Source organism: Giraffa tippelskirchi, chromosome 3, assembly GCF_054371585.1.
Source record: "Giraffa tippelskirchi isolate mGirTip1 chromosome 3, T2T-mGirTip1v1.2.pri, whole genome shotgun sequence".
NCBI lineage: Eukaryota > Metazoa > Chordata > Mammalia > Artiodactyla > Giraffidae > Giraffa > Giraffa tippelskirchi.
Genome location: NC_137277.1, coordinates 147,478,740 through 147,493,027, shown reverse-complemented (window position 1 = coordinate 147,493,027; position 14,288 = coordinate 147,478,740). Strand labels below are relative to the sequence as shown.

Here is a 14,288-nt window from a genome sequence, read left to right as displayed (position 1 = left end):
TTTTCAGAGCTGGACCCTGGTAAGAGAAACCACAGGAGTGAAGGCGCCAGCAAGGGAGAGGGTGTGAGAGACGAGGCTCCCTGGGGAATCCCAGTGTCTATAGATGGGCTGGAGGAGGGGTTGGTGAAGGTACAACAGGAGAAGAGGAGAAAGCAGAAGAAAGAGAAAACTCGGGGAAGACTGAGAAGCTGTAAGAGTCATAAGAATGCCCCCTCATACAATCTGTGTCATGATATTATCTAGGATGAGCCTTTAAATGTGTCAGTTTAGGTTACTTTTCATTCAGATGAAAAGCCCACGTCCTCACAATGGTCTCAAGGCTCTGCATGTCTGCCCATCCCCAGGCCTGCTCGAGGCTCGCAGGCGCCACGAGGGTCCACAGGTAGGCAGGCACCCTCCCCCACCACTCCCTGTGGGGGTGGCACTTTGCCTGCAGATGCTGACATTCGCTTCCTCCAAGTACCTACTTGGCTCAGCCCCTCACCACCCTCACCTCCGGATGCATCCAGCTCAGCCTGCTCCAGGCCACCCTCACCCCGCATCAGTGTTAACCTGCTCTACTTTCAATGTGAGAGTTGAGAGTGTGACAGGGAGAAGTTGCTGGAGTCCTGCTCCAGCTGGTCCAGGGTTCCCTCAGGATGGACGGCGTCGGCGATGCGAATGAGAAGACACAGCGAGTCTTGGTGTTTCCAAATGTCTTCTGACTTTATTGTTTTCAAGACAGCTTTTATATCTTTAGTTGTACATAGAAACAAATGTAAAGTGTAGAGTCATGCCAAATCAGCTCAATGAGTCAGCAGTTTTTTGACCCTTATCAGAACCAGGACACTGTTTGTGTTTTTAGTTACAAAAAGTTTAAAGTTGTTTACATCATCTTCTGGCCTGGAGGCCTGCTAACATCTCGTGACTCTTTTATTGATAAGGGTTGATTAGCCAGGACACTTTTGTATCAGGCACAAAAAGTACCAGGGCTACATTTTTTTAAAGAATACAGGCACAGCAGATTATGACAAAGAAAGAATTCACAAACTCGGAGTTTCAAGGTAAAACCTGTTTTCTGTACTCTATCTTATGCCTTGAGCCTAACAGAGAAGAATGTGGTCCCATAAAGTCATGGCACAGCAAGCTGAAAACAATGTAGCACCAAGGTCAGTGCTTAGCAAAATCATCAGCTGAATTAACAATCATCTTATTATTTGTATTAAAGCTAAACTTCTATTCATATAAATTTCTAATTATTATGCTTTCATTATATAGGCTAAATACGTTAAGAGTAGAAAACATAGTGAGTAAATATAGACTAAGTAGCAGTTTTATAAAGCAGTATTTCTTATATATCCTAACAAGCCTTTTTTTCCTACACAGGGCTCTGTGCCCATTGGGGCTTTTTGTGTGAAGGCTCTCAATGCTGTTTTGTTGTTAAGGAGCAGTCAAGCACATTAGCTCCAAAGGCACAGGTACATTTATTAAACAAACCAATATGCTAGCAAGAGGAATTTAGATTAGTATACCCTATATCTTAGATAATTTTATTAGCGTGTTACCGTTCAGGGGCCTTGTCGATTGAGGTTTCAGAAAGATCTATTTTAGAAGAGAATCAGGAAAGGCCTTTTGTCTAAGTCACAGAAAATAAGAAGAGGTTTATTATATCAAACGTCAGAAAGACAGACATCATCTTTAAGGTGAGCGCTGAGGCAGCCTTCCGAGAATCCCTGAGGCCTGAGAAGCCGTGCTCGATCAGTCCTTCTCCTCATGACTCTGCCATGGGTGGGATCTCATGAGCTGGCTCCCGGCAAGAAGGTATTATACTCCAGTCTCTAGTCCATACGTCACTGCAGATGCTTCTGTCTGCCATTAATGGAAATGGGGTTTTTCAATGATAATGTCTTGCTGCTGCTCAGCTTCCTTTGAGGTTTCCTGTCACTAAAGGCCATTGGGATAAATTTCTTGTGATTCTCACAACTTCTCCATCTTTTCCACATTTTTCTCTTTCCCTTCATATGTGCTTTTTTTTTTGAGATGTAATTCACATACCATAAAATTCACTCTTCACTGCCCCATCTCCCATTTCCCCTTAGGGCCTGGCAACTGCTAATCTATTTCTTGTCTCTATGAATTTGCCCATTCTGGACATTTCATATAGGTGGAATCATACAATATGTGGCCTTTAGTGTCTGGCTACTTTCGCTTAGGTAATGTTTTCAAGGTTCATCAATGTTGTAGCATGTATCAGAATTTCATTCTTTTGTATGGCTCAGTAATATTCCCTTGTGTGGCTATTTTGTTTATCACATCTTGTTATCAGTTAATAGAGTTAGATTGTTTCCACTTTGATTATTATGAATAATGCTATGAATATTTGTGTACAAGTTTTTTGTGAACGTATGTTTTCAATTCTCCTGGGTATATATGTAGGAGTGGTCGGTCATACGACAACTACATGTTTAACCTTTTGAGGAAATACCAAACTATTTTCCAGAGGACTTGTACCATTTTCATTCTTCCTGGCAATGGATAAGGCTTCCAGTTGCTTCACATCCTTGTCAACACGTACTATTATCCATCATGTCTGTTATAGCTATCCTAGTGGGTGTAAAATGATACCTCATTGTGATTTTGACTTCCTTTTTCTTCAAGACTGATGAGTTTGAGCATCTATTCATGTGCTTATTGGCCATATTTAGATATCTTTAGAGAAATGTCTATTTAATTTCTTTGCTCTTTTAAAATTTGAGTTATTTATCTTTTTATTGTTGTGTTGCAAGTGTTTTAAAATATATTCTGCACACTAGATCTTTATCAGACATATTATTTGCAAATATTTCCCCATATTCTGTGGTTTGTCTTTTCAATTTCTCAAAGTGTCTTCTGAAGCACCAAAGCTTAGTTTTGATAAAGTTCAATTTATCTGTTTTTATGTTTGGTTCCACAGACCTCTTACATGTAGTACCTGCTATCCATTCTGACATCAGATGCGGAAAAGCAAATGGGGACAAGAAAATGACAACTTTACATTTCACACTAATAAAATTATTTAGAAAATTTGCCTTTTACTAGACAGTATAATTTCTGTTGGCGGATGCAAGGCAACTATGAATCACATACAAATCATTATCTTCCATTCTATTCAGCTGGATGGGTCTAAGTAAGGGACAGAATAATAAAGACTATCATTGTAGAGAAAATCAGTTAGCGTTTATGCCATTTAAAATATGGTTTCTAAATTGCTTAAGCATATCTATCAGATTCTAAATAAAACATTTAAAATCAGCATCCTATAAAAGCAATACTCTGTGAAATGATTTCTGAACTGTGAAGATTCGTCTTTCAGATCCATCACCCTTAGAGAACTGAGACTGGATAGATTGCTTTGTTGGAAGAATCACCCCATCTTCACCAGAGGTTTGTATTTGATTCATATGGGTACACTCCAAGGAACATAGGATCCAGGTTCATCTCTTGGAATCTGGAATAAAAAGACAAATTTGGATGTTTGCAACTTGGAAGATGTTTACGACATGTGAAAAAGAGCAGGATAAAAACCACCCAGAGGGTGACCAGGACAACGAGAGAGCTGACCATGACAGCATGAGAAACACGGAGGAGTCCAGGAGAGGACCAAGGGTTGGGCTGGGCAGGGCAGCCAGAAGAGTCATCTCAGGCTTGAAGAGGGAAAGAGTCCGCCTCTGTGCTTCTCCAGAGTGAAGAGGCGATTCCTGGGGCTTTGGAAGAGCTTTAAGGGGTACCGTGAAGAGCCATCACGAGAGGTTGTATAGAACGGGGCTCTTCCCTCAATATAAGGAATAACGTGTTTGTAGGCAGAGGGGTCACTCTGAATGGCATGACCTCCTCCCACAGTTAAAAATCCCATCACTGAAAATGCCCATGGAGAGTGGAGATGTTTGCTTGACCAGGGTGTTGCAGGAGGAATTCTTGCTACTGGGGGGAGGGAAAGGATCTCTCCCTCTTTGGGGTTCCGATCAGGAACTGCACAAACTCCCATGGCTTGGGCAGAGGAATTTAAGAATGATGGGGTGGCCCATATTCTTGGCCTGGGTTTCTTGGGTTCAGAGCACAGTTCCTGAACTTCTGACTAAAGTGTCCTGGGAAGGGAACAAAACTAAGGAGGAGCATCCAATTGCTGAATGAAGACTGAACTTCTCTTTTTAAATGGTGTAGAAATGACCCCACTGCAGGCAGGCTGCTGTCTCACTCAATTGTCTTTAGATTCCTGTCACCTTTTCTTCCACGGAAAACCACCATGGTGGGCTAATGAAACCTAGCTACAAGGACAGGGGAAAAAATTCAGACTCATTGGAGCAGAACGTACCATTTTTGTGAACTTGTCTTCACAGGCCATTCTAATCTTCTCTGGAGTCAGTGGACTGTTGAGCCTCAGTGGTCCAGGCAGGCCTCTCTCCTGTCGTGCTGCACTTATCGCATCGTGGATGGCGAAAAACACTGAGCACCCCAGGAACACCCCAGATTCTCCCAGACCCTGGCAGGGAAACAAGTCAACTAGATTATGACTCTCTCTCTCTCTTTCTCTGTATGTGTGTGTGTGTGTGTGTGTGTGTGTGTGTATACACACATACATATATATATGTATATGAATGTATGTATTTCATGTACATGCACATCTATGAATACATATGTGCATGTATGCATACATTAAATACTACATATGTAACTTTTTCCTTTAAAAAACTAATCCATTCTTTTAGCTCAGTATTTCTGTTCTGAGGATTCCAGCGGAAGGAAATGACCCCAAAGGGAGAGCGCAGAGAGAGGCATGAGGCTGATTACTGGCATGAGAATTAAAAATCAGATGCAACCTGATGATAATAGTAGTTTGTGTCCACAATTTCGAGTATTTTTTTTTTAATTTATAATGTTTAATTACTTTAAAGTTAAAATGTTTAATCGGGCTTTTCCCCCTATACTCTTGGAAAAAAACCCCAATCAACCAAGAGATTAGTGTAGCCCCTCCCTCCCAGCACAGATATCACATAAACACACATTTATTCGTGGAACACAGCTTACCTTAGACGAATACAGGTTATTCGAGTTCTCAGAGGGAGGCAACAAAGAAATGTGCAGCTCCGTGGGGATGTCACAGATGGCAGGGATTTTATACTGGCTCGGGCCCCGGGTGTACAGGACACCCCGAGGAGAATAAGTCAGTTCCTCTGTTGTATAAAGTCCCATGCCTTGAACAAATGCACCTTCAATCTGAGGCAAAAGAGAAAAATGTCATACATGAGAAAATACAGCCAACAGCAGCATTTCAACTTCATGCTGTTTGCCTGAATTTTAGAAATGTAGTTTAAGAGGGTCTGCATATTTTGGAGCCTGTCTCTGAAAGTTTACTTACAAGTTCACTTTAGAGCACGCCTGAACAACTCAATGGAGATGGGTTTGGGTGGATTCCAGGAGTTGGTGATGGACAGAGAGGCCTGGCGTGCTGTGGTTCATGGGGTCGCAAAGAGTCGGACACGACTGAGCGACTGAACTGAACTGAATGTCTCCGTGAGCGCTAAGTTCAGTCAAAGAATGTGAGTTTGTCTCTCAGCCTGTCATTAAAGCTGCAGCTCCAGAAGAGCCCTCAGAGAGCCTGTAGCCCAAACATCTTGATTTTTTTCTGCCTATGAGGCAGGTGAAACCCTCTCTGACAGTTTGCCCATAGACTTCAGCACCCCAGGAGAGACTCTCAAGGCTCTGGAACCCTGGCAGCTCACCCCTCACCCCTCACTCATCAGCTGGCTGGCCTCACATCTCTGGACAATCTCCTCGATCGTAACACGAAGGGTTTGAACTGTGTGCTCCCTGAGCTTCCTTTACAGCTTTAAAAGGCCCCAGTTCTTAGACATCAGCACATGGATGAAATTACCATTCCATGCACGCTTCTGATTTCTGGGTCTTCTCTTCCCTCCTTTCCTTCCTGCAGCCACATTTTCTCCATCCTCACTTCTGTCTACTAGCAGAGATGTTCTTCTCTACCACAATGTTAGAACAATCTTCCTGACGCTCCAGACCGCTCCCCGGGCCAAGTCCCTTCCACCTGCTAAGTGAAGTGCCTCTCTCGGGAGGTTTCTACCAACATGACCCTCTTTCACTCCCTACCTCCAGCCTCACATCCCGCCCCTGTGACACAGGTGACCGCTGCCATCAGCTTATCCTCACTGCCAGCCCTGAACACAAGGTGTGCGGAATCTCAGCTCTTTCTTTAGGTTAATTCCCTCCATTTTCCTCCTACCCAGAACACCTCTTCCTGCTCATTCTTTGCCTGTTTTGACTCCTCCAATCCATAAGTTCTTCCCACTCTCCTGTCAAGGTCCTAATCAGAGGGTCCCTCAGACTACGTTCTCCGTTGGAGATAGGAAGCTGAACGGCCCACTGGTGACAAGGCAGGTAGAGAAAGTGAGGGAAGCTTCCAGAGAGCTTGTGACTCTCTAAAGAGGCAGCCAATAGACTTTTCCTCGTGTAAAGGTAGCTCCAGTGTTGGCAAATTTTCTGTGCATCCAAGAGATGCTAGACATGTGAAAATTCATGTAAAACAGCTTGTGATTTTTCAATCTTGTTAATTATTTCAAATTTAAATTATAAATTATCTGTGGGCAAAATAGGCTACCCATCAGCAGCTGTGCTGTAACTATCTGATGTTTGTTATCTCGACCCTGAAGCCAGAGTCCATCACCTTCCCTGGACTCAGCACTAAGTCCTGGACTCTACTTCCAGCCCACAGGCGTGGGGTTCATGATGCTACCTCTAGGCTCAGTCCTGCCTTTTCAAGCTCCCCAGTCATAGACTGCACATTTCTTCAAAAACTACCTACAACACCTTTGTTCCCTTCCCTTTTTTTAAACAATAAGAGGTTTGAGTTCTATGGCTGTCCTGAACAGAAAGATTCTGACTAAAGGGAGAGAATAAGAAAATGATGGGTGGGCTTCCCTAGTGGCTCAGTTGGTAAAGAATCCACCTGCAATGCAGGAGACCACCTGCAGTCCAGGAGACCCGGGTTTGATCCCTGGGTCAGGAAGATCCTCTGGAGAGGGAAATGCAACCCACTGCAGTATTCTTGCCTGGGAAATCCCATGGACAGAGGAGCCTGGCGGGCTACAGTCCATGGGGTTGTAAAGAGTCAGACATTACTGAGTGATTCACACACACACACACACACACAAGAAGATGATGAATCAGGGACTTCTATGTTGGTCCAGTAGCCGAGACTCCACCCTCCCAATGCAAGGGATCCAGGTTTGTTCCCTGGTCAGGGAACTAGATCCTGCATGCTACAACTCAAGATCCTACATGCTACAAAACTAAGACCTGGCACAGCCAAATAATAAATATTAAAAAATAAACACACAAAAACATATTGAAAACAAACAAATAAATATATATTTTTAGAAAAGAAGATGAATAAGGCAATGGAGTGTTTTCCTGGCAGACCCCCCCCCAGCAGTGGTGACTTTCACAAACAAGGAGAGAGGCACATTAGTTCCACATACCTGGCCTAAGTCAAGGGCTGGATTTATACTGTAGCCAATATCCATGACAATGTCTGTTCTGATGTTCTAGTAATTAAAAACAAGTAAAAATGTTTAGTTTGATGAATACAACTTGGGAAGACAAAGTTGAGACACATTATATTTCAGGAGAAAGAAACAACAAAGTTTATTATGTATAACTTCAGAGTTATATAAAGACTCTTGCAGCTTAAGTAGTCTTTTTTTTTTTTTCTTCTTGCAAACAATAGGAGAGAAAAATATTTACTTGGCTTTGATTCCAGCTGAGGGATGTAATGTATTCGGTGGAATCCACTACAAGAAATGGAACACATGCCACAGAAAACAGGAAATGTTTATAGCCCTCCCGATCCTTATTGCAAAATTTCCTGGCCACCACCACACTCCTCCCTCAGAGTCCAGCTGGCTGGGTGATAGTTTCTGAATCAAGAACTCAGGGTCCATCAGCAAAAACTGCCATTTTAGATGATGCATTTTTAGAGCAGAGGAGAGACTAAATCTAACATTACAGATTGATAACTGAAAGTTCTCTGATAACCTACAGAGGAGGAAGAGGATAGCAAGCCCAGCCAGGCTGGGGGGGACACCTTTGCCCATTTAAGAGGGCAGGGACATAAAGAAGAGAGGCTGCCAGTTGCTTTCTAACCATTGCACCAAGGTGATTGCTGAGCTCCTATTTCCTCTGGTAATATAGAGAAACTATCCTTAGCCAATTACATGGTGCCTCTCTAGTGCTCAGATGTGGAAAATAAATAGATCTAGAGTTCAGCTCGAAGACCTTCCCAAACTGGTACTGACCTTATGAGCACCTGTCAGGCAGTCTATCTCAACCTCAGAACAGGCAGCTCCATAAACAAAGTATTCAAAAGGGTGGCCTTCGCCCGTCTCCCAGTTTATGTCCGACTCATAACCCCTGGAGGAAACAGAATTTTTGAGGAGTGTTGTTAAACGGTCAAGTCCCTTCATTGCAGACCACAATAATTAAACAGACCCATGAGGAGCTTTGCCCAATTTGCACGCCCGGCAAAAACGAGAGGAGTACGCTTGTGATTCAATGATGTGCAGCACATAATATAAGGAATAAAGCTGTGGAATGAATAAATATTTACTTGTTTCTTATTAAACTTGCTTTATCTGATAAAACAGGAAACCACTCCCTACCACTGACTCCCTAGGCTTGGAAGTTAACTGCTGATCGAATGGATATTCATCCTATTGTTTTTGGTTAATACGGGGTCATGTAATCCTGTTGTAATCAGGCTTGGGGAATTCCAACTGGATTTTACACCAAATACTACATCAAAGGTGCACGCTTGCCAGTTTCTCTTTCTGGCCCTAGGATTGAGCCTTCTGTGGGTGGGGTCAGGCCCCCTGGCTCTCATTCTTTGCCAGTACTCTGGTCTCTCCATCAGGCTCCAAGGACTGCTCTGTTCCCACCTCTTCTTTAAGGACACCAAATGAATGTCATGGTAGAAGAGAAGCATAGGCCAGCAGCTGACCAATACTTTCTACCCTTCTCTCCTCCTCTCCTCCTAGCCTGGAGGGACTTATCCCTATCAGTGCCCTCACACTCCCACGAGAACTGGCAAAGAGAGAAAATCAGGTGTGACTCTCTATATCCCTCTGCTCCCTGATGGCTTTCACTCTCCAATAAAATAATTTGATAGATTGCTTTCCAAAGTTTCTGAGTTCTAGTTGTTCCACATCTTGACAACACATAGATACTGTTAAATTTCTTATTTTTTTGCCAATCTAGACAATGGTATTTATCTTACTATAGATTGAATTTGTATCCCTTTTCCTTCATTTCTTAAGTTAAGGGACACACTGAGTTTTCAACATAATGTTAACCACTCCTTTCTTGGTAACCCCCAGGGAATTCTCTATTACTTCCCACTATGATTTGAATCATCGATTTCAACTGTATTTTATTTGTATGTCTATTTTTTCCCAGGCTTTCTGACATCTGGATTAAGTAGCAGCTAAATGTTCTTTATGACAGTGGGTTAACAGAAGGTACAAAATCATTTTTTTGCCAAAAGTACAAACAGAAATGAAACTCTCCTTCCAAATACTGCTGCTGTTTTCCATAGGTTATGATCAAAAGGACAATTTACCTGAAGTATCCAGTAGCTGAGAGACTAATGCTTTCATTAAAAGCAGCCTGTGCCTGGGAAAAAAGAGTACAACGTGATGCAATAAAGATGTTTAAAGTAAGAGTCACTCAAGACTCACATTTTAATTTTACTCTGTGTTAAATAAAGCGATCAGGAATAAAAACACGGAAGGACCAAGATTAATTTATTCCTTTCAGCATTCTCCACCTTCTATAGGTAATTTGTGGTTCAGTGCTTATAGGAACGGCATTTGTTCAATGCATATCACCATAATAAATGACTCTCATGGTATGTTACATTTATAGACTGGACTACTGTTGGCAACACACGTTCTGTTTGTGAAGAATTTCATCCAGTCACCTGGAAAGACTTAGCCTATTAACATGGAACATTTCAGGAAACAAAAGGTGGTCAGATGTTTAATTTTAATATCAAGTATCCATTTGGGCTTCTCTGGTGGCTCAGCTGGTAAAGAATCTGCCTGCAATGCAGGAGACCTGGGTTCAGTCCCTGGGTTGGGAAGATCCCCTGGAGAAGGAACAGTCACCCATGCCAGTATTCTGGCCTGCAGAATTCCATGGATGGTATAGTCCATGGGGTCTCAAAGAGTCAGAAACAACTGAGTGACTTTCACTTTCACTATCCATAGTAGACTTAGTGATGGGTACAATCTTGCTAAATTGTACCCTTTACTAAAAGTTCTCCTGACTCTGCAGTGTACACAACTGACTAAGATACAAAATGATGCAATTCAGGTCTGAGAAAGAAAAAGGTGAGAAGTGTAACCATCACAGAAGAAAATGGGATGGAGGGCAGCATTCCATTATGGTGGAAGATCGACTTGCTTGCACTCCATCTTTCTCCAGGCAGACTCTCTCAGGCAGCACTGGGCAGAGGGCAGAAATAAAGATGCCCCAAAAGGATTGAGAGCTCTCATAAACATGAATTACAGAATGAGTCCTAACTCTATGGAATAGCAGGACCATTTCTAAGTAAGATTTCCCAATGTTATTTCCTCCAGACCAGTGCTTTAATGTGACTTAACATCCTAGAACTGTCGATATGACAAATACACCCCGTCTTCAGTGGATATCCATTCCACGCCATCTGGTACTTTAAAACCCATTACTCTGAATAGTTTCCTAGTTGATTTTAAAATGTGTCTTCTTGTCCAACTAGATTGTAAGTAGATCAAAGGAAGCAGTTGAATAACCCAAGTGGCTTGGCTTTCTATTTCCAAACGAGTGCTTACATGACTTGTACTTTTACAGAGTGACTCTGGTATTATCTTCCAATTTTAAGAACAGTAGAAACCCCAAAAAAGAGAACAGACAGATTGACAGCTATTTTCAAGAAAATACCTAGATTCCTTAGGAAGAAACATTAATTCTCACTTAAAACAAGAGGAACCTTCTTTTCTCTAACAGGCAATTGTCCCAGATGCAGGAGTTCTGCCATCATCCTATGATAGGATTTCCACACTTTGAGAGCCAAAGGCCAAAGGCCTCGGATCATAATGTAAGTGTAATACCTTTTAATGTGCCCTTTCTACTGATATTTGACTCACATATTTCTGTCTCACTCTTGCCTCTACTATTCTTCTAACATTACACACAGAAACAATAATTCTTACCCAATCCTTCCAAGTGCCTCTGGGATTCTTGCTGATGATGGGTTCAAGGCGTTTTAGAAGAGTCTTACAAGCATCCTAGGGATTATTTTTCAGTTAAAATTAAATTATGATCATAAACACCAACTTCAAAACCACATGATAAGTGACCTTACATAGGCTTATTTAAGAAGCCCATGGAACATGGAGAAGGAAGAGACCAACCCTGTAAGAGGTATGAGAAAAGTCTCATGGGGGTAGGAGTGAAGTACAAACTAGTCTTAAAGACAGACCACCTAGGATGGGGGCCTTGTACAGCCCTGTTGAGAGCTCAGAACTTAATAGAAAAACTGTTGGCCAACTACTGGCCACCATGGGGAAGCTTTCTGTGGCTGCGGGAAGCGAGAGTGAAAGGCAGTGAAACTGGGGTGGACAGACAGAGCCTTGCGATGGCCCTGGCAAGAGGCGTGAGTTTGAACCAAAGCGGCCATGATACTGCTACCTGGAACCAGAAAGAGAGATTTCTAAGCAGAATGGATTAGGACGTGGGGATCAGTGAGTTGTCAGGAGTGAGGGAGAAAGGGGGTGGCATCTTCCACTTGGGAGAGTGGCCAGTGCTGAACACTGATTGAGCCCCCAAACTGGGGGAAGGCTCAGTTTCCCTAAGGGGGTGTGGGAACAGACACGAACTGGATGGATTCTCAACATCTCCTGAGCTCCAGCCTTGACGGGGTTCATGATTTAGGCCCCACTGCAAGGATTTTTACCTTTATTGCCAACCCGTTGAAATCAGCCACTAAGGACGCTCCAGAAGCATTTGTATTAGGGACGGTTTCTGTGCTTATTCCCCGGAGGTGGATATTGGACAGTGGCATCCTTAACTCACGACTCACCACCTGGATTTTGGAAGAGATCTTTCACTTTTCTTTGGTTAGGCATAGACCTGTGCATATACCCCATGGTAGCATGTATGTGGAGCCCTCCACACCCAGCAGACACCAGTGACAGGCCCACGAGTCCCTCCAGCCACAAGAAGTCCCTCTTGGCTAAAACTCTGCAGCTGGTCTGGCCCCTGCAGCCCTGAACACACTTTCTTCTTTGACTTTCTTTTGTACAAAAGCACCCAATAGAGGAGGTGAGCTCTCCAAAGTCAAGGCAGGAGGAAATGCTTTATAACTTCATCATCATGAAATCAACACCTTTGAGGCCTCTCCTACACCTCTGCACTCTGCACAGTTCTAGCAAAGCTGACTTCATTAGAGAGGAGATGTTTTATCCAGATTTCTGGAGATGCTCCAGAAAGAGAAAGAACAATGGCCTTGTTAAAGCAACAGTGCCAACATGAGATCCCAGAAGTAAATGGTGCTAGTGCCATTGGCCAACATAAGGATTTAGCTGGCTGTTACGTTCTTCCTTTGTGTTTAGTGATGGAGCAAAAATCATACTACTAGTCTCAGCTGGTCCCAGATTCTCTTTCCCGCTAGCAGTATGGCTTAGTAGAGTTTGCCAACAACTAGGGCAATGGCATAAGTATACAGAGCCCTCCCCATCCCTGGCTCTCAGAAGACTGTCTGCACAAAGTGTATAGGCTAAGAACAGACAGGTTTCTGGTGGCTCAGTAAGAAAAACACTGAAGTCTCACCTCAGAGCAGGAAAAAGCAATGACCACACAATTCTCAAGCAAGTAATAACATGAAAGAAAATATATAATCAGCACCCCTATAATCAGAAAAGTGCAAATTAAAGCAATAATGAGGTAATTTCATCTATCACGTTATCTAGGATTTTTTGTTTTAACAATCTGTAACATAGAATGTTGGCTAGTGGTGTAATATGATGGATACTTTCTGGAAAACAATTTGGTAATAAGTGACAAATGATTTAAGACTTATTCTGTGACCCAGTAATTCCATTCCTGAGAACTTCATTTAAAAAACAGTCATTGATTTGATCACAGGCTTATGGACAAAAGTGTCCACTAGAGTGTTTAACAGTTGGGGATGGTTAAGTGAATTAGACATACATCCACATGCAACATTAAAAATTATGATTGCAAAAAATTCTAATGACAGGAGGAAATGCTCCTTCTATATCAAGATAGGTGGAAAAACCAAGATACAAAATTATGCAAACAGAATGCTGGTGATTTTTTGAAAAAGAAAAGTCAAAGTCATTGAAAAAGAAAAAAAGTCAAACTAGAAAAACCACAAAACAGTGGTTACTGCTAAAGTGGTAAAAGTGCAGGGTTTAAAAAAAAAGTTTGCTTTTCAAATGTTTTATAATCTCTAATATTATAATGATTATCAAAATAGAAACAGCTAAAACTTATTCTAAAATAATTGAGCCAAAAGAAAAGTGATAGTTTGGTTAGAAATATCAAATGTGGTTTACATCAGCAGTTGTTCAGAGTCCTACTATAAAAATGGCAAAAAATAATGCAATGTATCAGAATTTACACATCTTTTTATTTCTCAGCAAAGGTTCAAACAAAAAAGAAACCCCAACACATTTGCTAATACATTCAAAGGAAAGCAGCAAGTGATCTACAACCTTCTTTAGCAATAAGACAACCACAGGCTATTCTGCCACATTCTTTTAGGAGGGTCAGTTACAGAACTGGCTTGCTTACCCAGTTTCTGCAAAGAGCTTAGTAGTTGAAGCAGTCAAAGTTAAAGTCTCCTATCCTTTTTTATTTTGGAATAGAAAATGTACACCCCTCATTTCTCTCTTATACACATATCCACAAGCACATATCCAGCTTCATCCAGTGACTTGCATTCTTACCTGAATCATTTTAGTGTGGACCCCTTGCCCCATTTCAATTCCACCATGAGTCACCAGCACAGACCCATCCAGATAAATGTGAACCAGGGCAGCAGCCTAAGCAAAAAAAAGAAAACAATTGCCATGATCTTTTTGATTGGTATTATCATATATCGTATCAAATAGAGGATATTTTCCCTGGGAAGGAACCCCTGCTTTCCATCTCTGCCACAATACACACAGGCACCTCCCCCATCGCCCTGAGCAGAG

At 42.2% G+C, this 14,288-nt stretch overlaps 1 protein-coding gene across 5 annotated transcripts in view; it reads right to left on the bottom strand.

Moving 5' to 3' along the window:
• Positions 1 to 680: 680 nt before the first annotated feature.
• The window catches only part of LOC145542615 (aldehyde oxidase 1-like), a 73,855-nt gene continuing 60,247 nt past the window's right edge, over positions 681 to 14,288 (bottom strand). For 4 of the 5 annotated variants that reach the window (XM_081581790.1, XM_081581793.1, XM_081581794.1 and 1 more), the window contains 9 exons: positions 14,040 to 14,135; positions 12,023 to 12,151; positions 11,280 to 11,354; positions 9,647 to 9,699; positions 8,328 to 8,442; positions 7,512 to 7,577; positions 5,044 to 5,232; positions 4,331 to 4,498; positions 681 to 3,466 (listed from right to left, as the gene is read on the bottom strand). In XM_081581790.1, the coding sequence (XP_081437916.1) occupies positions 3,416 to 3,466; positions 4,331 to 4,498; positions 5,044 to 5,232; positions 7,512 to 7,577; positions 8,328 to 8,442; positions 9,647 to 9,699; positions 11,280 to 11,354; positions 12,023 to 12,151; positions 14,040 to 14,135 (942 nt within the window). In that variant the 3' untranslated portion in view covers positions 681 to 3,415. Of the gene's footprint in view, positions 3,467 to 4,330; positions 4,519 to 5,000; positions 5,233 to 7,511; positions 7,578 to 8,327; positions 8,443 to 9,646; positions 9,700 to 11,279; positions 11,355 to 12,022; positions 12,152 to 14,039; positions 14,136 to 14,288 lie in introns of all 5 variants that reach the window. The other variant, XM_081581789.1, reaches the window with a different exon arrangement.